This window comes from Notothenia coriiceps, unplaced genomic scaffold, assembly GCF_000735185.1.
Source record: "Notothenia coriiceps isolate Sejong01 unplaced genomic scaffold, NC01 NC01_scaffold00034368, whole genome shotgun sequence".
Lineage (NCBI taxonomy): Eukaryota > Metazoa > Chordata > Actinopteri > Perciformes > Nototheniidae > Notothenia > Notothenia coriiceps.
The window spans coordinates 10,257-16,182 of NW_011367069.1; the positions used below are offsets into that span (position 1 = coordinate 10,257).

Here is a 5,926-nt window from a genome sequence, read left to right on the forward strand (position 1 = left end):
CAGGATTGTATATGGTTAATATAAATATATATATTTACAAAATGTAAAAAAATGCACATTAAAAAAAGTTTTACCTGACCAGAGCTGGCCAGCGCTGCTCTGCATTTTTGTAAAGACATTAATCAGAAGGAGAGCTTCTCCAGGTGTGCTGATGAAATGTAAAAACTGTAAATCCTTGCTTTAAAATAACTTTTGTAGACGTAAAAAAAAACATGGAAAAGGAGGTGTTGGATTACCTTGAACTTGGATTACCTTTAACAGGAGTTAGTACACTTGATTTAATCTGAGTTTCAAATCAAATAAAAGGAACTGCTGGGCAAATTTACTGCTGTGCGTGTTGTCTTTTTTTGTGCATTCAAACCAACCAGATGTGGCTACTACAGCATGCAGAGCCAGATGTGCAGTGTTGGGTTTGTATCTTTGGAAAACAGAACCCCCCCCCCCCCCCCCCAGCAGCAGGGGGGGGGGGCGGGGGGCACTCCATGATTGAATCCAGCTGTTGTGTGTGTGTGCGCTTGGAGGGGGCCGGTCAATTTGCATTTTGCTAAATAATGTGCAGCAGAGAGCGGATCGCAGTCCATTTTGAAGAAGGCATTCCTGCAGATCTTCAGTCCATGCACCGGAGCTGCTGCCGTTCATGAGACCCCGGTGTCGGTTTTCGCGCATAGTTGGGGGGGTGGTGAGAGCATAAAGGGGATTTGGGGAGAATTTACGGGTCGTCAAACTCTTATCCCCTTTGAGGAAGGATGCTTTATGAAAGACGTGGCTTCAGGTTTCGCTCCTCTGCAAGGTCAGTACGCTTCTCTTTGCGTAACAGAGTTTGCTTTGTGTTTAAACCGAGTTACTGCCTTCTCTGAGAAGAGTTAAAAATACTTTCCCTCTTTGCAGGATGTTGGCAGCTCTGGTATTTATTCTGCTTTGTATCCAGCCTGGACACGGACAGGTAATGAACACCTTTCCTTTAGTGTGTTCCCATCTCATTCAGTTTAGACTACAGTCATGCTTATTGTCTGCAGATCTCCTTTTAATGTGGTTTTATTGACACAAGGAAACGGATTAAACTGTCACAGTATATAAAGATGAAAATGCATGCAATGTAACAGATACATTTGATGAATATTTATCTGGTCTTCTCTCCTCAGACCTGCACAGAAGGGTTTGCCTATGATCGCAGGTCGAGACAGTGCATAGGTGAGTACATTTAGCTACTTAATATGCAGAATAATATATATTATTAATAGTAATTGTACACACATTAATAGCAATATTAACATTGATGCATTCATGTGTTGTTCACTTTAATGTTGCAGCTGGTAGAGGTGGGACTTTTTACTAGCAGTTGTGTAAATCACCGATGTATCAATAAAGTTGTTTTAAAACTCTTTACATAAGATCAAACCCCATTAAGTAATGCATAATAAATCATTTATGCAAGTGTATGTTGTTGAGACAATATTTACCTCTGAATTGAAGTTGAGTAGAAGTATGAAGTCGCAGATATTAGTAAAATACCTCATAATCTTTCTTAAGTGCAGTGCTTGATCATTAAGAGCTTTATCTGCAGTAAAACCCCACTGTAGTGAAGCAGAAAGCCCCCCCATCAGCTACAGATAGCAGTGAGTGAGGTGATGTGTGCAGGAATGGCTTCATCAGAGCTCTCTGTGTTCCAGATGTGGACGAGTGTCGCACCATGCCAGATGTTTGCCGCGGAGACATGCGCTGTGTGAACCAGAACGGAGGGTACCTGTGTCTCCCCAGGAATCTGTACAACCAGCCCTTCAGACCCGAGACCCCCGCCCTGCCAGAGCCCCTCTACCCTGAAACATCTCTGGGGTTTCCTGAGCCCTTCGTCCCCGACCAGGCCGGGTCTGTGGAGGCCAGCTACCCCAGAGTCAGGTCCACCGCGCAGTGCATTCTGGGATACGCTGCTGCAGAGCACGGCTCCTGTCATGGTGAGAAACTTAACTCTTCTTCTGAAAACTACGTTACATTTACCTGACTTCTTTCTGTGGATTGATATGACTGCACATAGTCCCTTGGTCTGTTCTCCTCAGTAATGGTATTTTCTCTCCTTAAAAGGGAGCTTTTGTCGTTAGCAACATTTTTTTCTCCATAGCAACGGTCTGTTCTCCTTAGCAGCAGCCTGTTCTTTTTAGCAGTCTGTTCTCCTTACTAACGGTCTGTTTTCCTTAGCAACGGTCTATTCTCCTGTCAACGGTCTGTTCTCCTTAGCAACAGTATTTTCTCCATAGCAACGGTCTGTTCTCCTTAGCAACGGTCTGTTCTCCTTAGCAACTGTCTGTTCTCCTTAGCAACGGTCTATTCTCCTATCAACAGTCTGTTCTCCTTAGCAACGGTCTGTTCTCCTTAGCAACGGTCTGTTCTCCTCAGCAGTCCGTTCTCCTTAGCAACGGTCTATTCTCCTATCAACAGTCTGTTCTCCTTAGCAACGGTCTGTTCTCCTTAGCAGCAGGCTGTTGTCCTTAACAATGGTCTGTTAGTGAAAATTAACAACCTGTGAAATGTCCAAGTTGACCAATCAGAATGGAGTATTCAACAAAGCTGTGTAATAATATACAACATGACACAGAGATGTCGACTGACTCAGAAAACAGATGACTTCAGACCTGAATTTGGCTTAGAAGTTAATGCTGAGGTCTCTACATGATTTGCCACATTTGGACTTAAATGAGAAGTAGACCTAATGACTGGAATCACATTCTGATATCACATCGCAATGGGCTTCAAACTGTTAAATGAAACCAGCTGAGAAGTTTGCAGGGGAAATTCATCCCTGCTAACAACTGGCATGTGTCAAAGGACTGATTTTCTTGGGGGGGGTGCGACTGTAGCCTCGCAGTGACGAAACCGTGCCGCGCCACACTAATTGCAGCGCATAGGTGCGCCACATTTTCGGCTCAGGTGAGGCCCCCTCCTCAAGGTGAGGCCCCCTCCTCAAGGTGAGGCCCCACACAGTCTGCATGATCGGCCTGTAGGGAGGGACGGCCCTGGATGCACAAATGCATGGTGTCTTTTTCTGCAGCTGTGGATGTTTTCAGAAAGACATCTGCCACTTCCTGTTGTTAATCAGATCCTAAAGTTAAACTACATGCACGTTGATGACAAAGGGAAACATGATGGAGTCCAGAGATTTGTGTGTAAGTCATTAGATTATAGTTGAACTTTGTTTGGAATGCATGCATCCATCACATCTCACAGACAGATGTTTGATGCTCGCTGCAGCGCCACATCTGGGGGGCCTTCAGCGCCTCAAACTGACGAAACTTCTGATTATTTCTGTTGAATTTCACAACATATTTCAGCTGTCAGACACACAATAAGTATCTTCATTTCTCCCCCAGCTCGCGGAAAAACATCACAGTGTCCAGCCGGGACAAGCTGTTGCCACCTTAAAGTCTTTTTGGGGTGTTTGGGAGAAACCAGCCGTGACTGAGTGGAAACATGTACACATATAGCTCGGTTTTCATTTCCTTGGAGTCAAGCTCATGCACAAACATGGAGTGTTTCTCTGCTCGCAGCCTTGTTTGGGTAAACTACACTGTCAACGTGTCAAACATGAAGTCATGTGTTGCCAAATCTATGCCTGGAGAACAGGCCAGCCTCTATGTGTGTGTGTGAGAGTGTGTGAGAGTGTTTGAGAGTGTGTGTGGTGATGTAATGGCTTGTTGATTGATGCTGCTGTGGGGCAGAAATTAGACAGACTTTGACTTCCCGTCTGAACTTGCAACAACCACAGCTTTGTGTTCCAGTTAATGGCACCACGCTCCATCAGTGTCAGTAATGCAGCAGTGTTCTGATAATGCTAAAAACAAAAATTGAATTATGGTGTGTGTTAGTCTGAGCTGATTCCTGGATCTTTGAACCAGGTCTCTGTAGTTGTGTTGTATTTCTTTTTGATTTATAACGTCTTCTTGTGTCTTATTTTGGTGAATCTTTGACATAAAGACATATTTGGGACTCGTTTTGGATGTATAATGTCCTATTTGGATAATTGTGTGTCTCTGTGATCATTTTGCATACAGTATGTGTGTCCCTAACCAGTAGGACCCCTGTGCCCAGTAGCAGTCCATCCATTCCTACTGATACTAACTCTGCTTTTCAGGGTTTCATACATTACTAAAAAGCGTGTCCAGTGAGCTGCAGGCATGGAGAAAGTCCACACAATCTGAGTCAAAAGTCTCCGACAGCCTCTCACCACCCTTTGTTAACATTTCAATACAGCATCACCTTCCAGTTTTTTGTGCTGCTGATTAACGATTTCTCTGATTACACTCTGAATTCCTCACACAATTCATCATAACAGCCATCATAATATTTCCTTATGAGGATACGACCCACCCTGTTGATGGTTCTCAGACCATGAAGTCACCGATCTCTGAAGAAAAAAGCGTCAGGGTGGGGGGGGAAGTAGGTGGGGGCCCCACTTTGTGTTTGGACAGGCAGCTGATAACATCTGTTGGGGGGGGCTGACCCTTGTGCCAACTTGGACCGCCGGCCCTTTTAAGGAGAGGGTGGGAGGGTTTGGATGAAAGTCTAGTTGCTTGCACTGTTAAACCCAGAAATGTTGAGTACCCCAACGTTTTATGTTAGAAATGTATAGTACGGGTCCCCAGCACATAGAAACTACCGGATCATAACTTTGCTAAACAATTATCATAAGCTACGTTCCAAAAAAGTGGCCATATTTGTAGTCTCAATGGTCAGGTTTTGACTACCATGAGCCTTGTTGCGACCATTGGATATAGAGAGCACAAGATGACAATTATCACCTCTACTGTTGACAATGTTTTTTCAAATACATAAGCAATCTGTCCGTTCCTAATGATCCAGAGTCCCCTAGAACTTCAAGAAGGACCAGAAATGAATGAAAATCAGCCCCTTAGGACTACAAATATGGCCTGTTTCTGGTTAAATTAATTCACCATCCTCAAGAACCTGCAAATGTGCAAATTGTCCAACATGTGCAAGTTAGCATCCGGCAGTTTCTATGCTTTACATTTCTAAACATAAAACTTTGTGGTACTCAACATTTCAGGGTTCACAGTAGGACTCTATGAGCTGGAAACAGACTATAAGTCGGACCCCGGCCAACAGCTACAGGGGCCCCGGCCTGCACGCACACACACACACACACACACACACACACACACACACACACACCCCTCAGTTCAGTCCTTATATAGAGTGTTTCATGAGCTGCCCACCAGCTTCGGGCTGACAGAGCCGATAAGCTTCAGAGGAGACGGATAAGATTTGTTTGAAGTGTTTTTAAAAAAAAAAAAGGTTATTTATACAGACAATTCCATTCCAGGTATAAGAAAAATGTGAGTGACCACTGAAGTTGCAAACTCTATAAATAAGATAGTGTAATGATAAAACAACAGTGTAAAAATAGACGTATGCATTTCCACTAGGTTTGCATCTTGGTCATATGTTCCACAGTTTATAACAACACCTCTCCCTCTCTGTTCCTCCTCTCTGTTCCAGACATTGACGAGTGTGAGACGAACACTCACCACTGCAACCCCACCCAGGTGTGCATCAACACAGAGGGGGGGTACACCTGCTCCTGCATTGAGGGATACTGGCTCATTGGGGGGCAGTGCCAGGGTGAGTAACAGCAGCATAACACTACTTATTTATATTGCATTTACTCCAGTCTTCAAAAAGTGTTTAAAGAGTCCTCTCTTGCTGATGTTCAGGTGTATATCAGTATGTAGTGTCTCTACTTTAAAGAGTCCTCTCCTGCTGATGTTCAGGTGTATATCAGTATGTAGTGTCTCTACTTTAAAGAGTCCTCTCCTGCTGATGTTCAGGTGTATATCAGTATGTAGTGTCTCTACTTTAAAGAGTCCTCTCCTGCTGATGTTCAGGTGTATATCAGTATGTAGTGTCTCTACTTTAA

General features: G+C 44.0%; 1 protein-coding gene across 1 annotated transcript; it reads left to right on the forward strand.

The window, feature by feature from the left end:
* Positions 1–505: 505 nt before the first annotated feature.
* Positions 506–5,631, forward strand: LOC104962110 (fibulin-5-like; the record flags this gene model as incomplete). Its single annotated transcript, XM_010790507.1, has 5 exons — positions 506–790; positions 889–943; positions 1,143–1,191; positions 1,671–1,952; positions 5,509–5,631. Coding segments are annotated over exons 1-5 (553 nt in total), but the record flags the coding sequence as incomplete, so codon positions are not given.
* Positions 5,632–5,926: the final 295 nt, after the last annotated feature.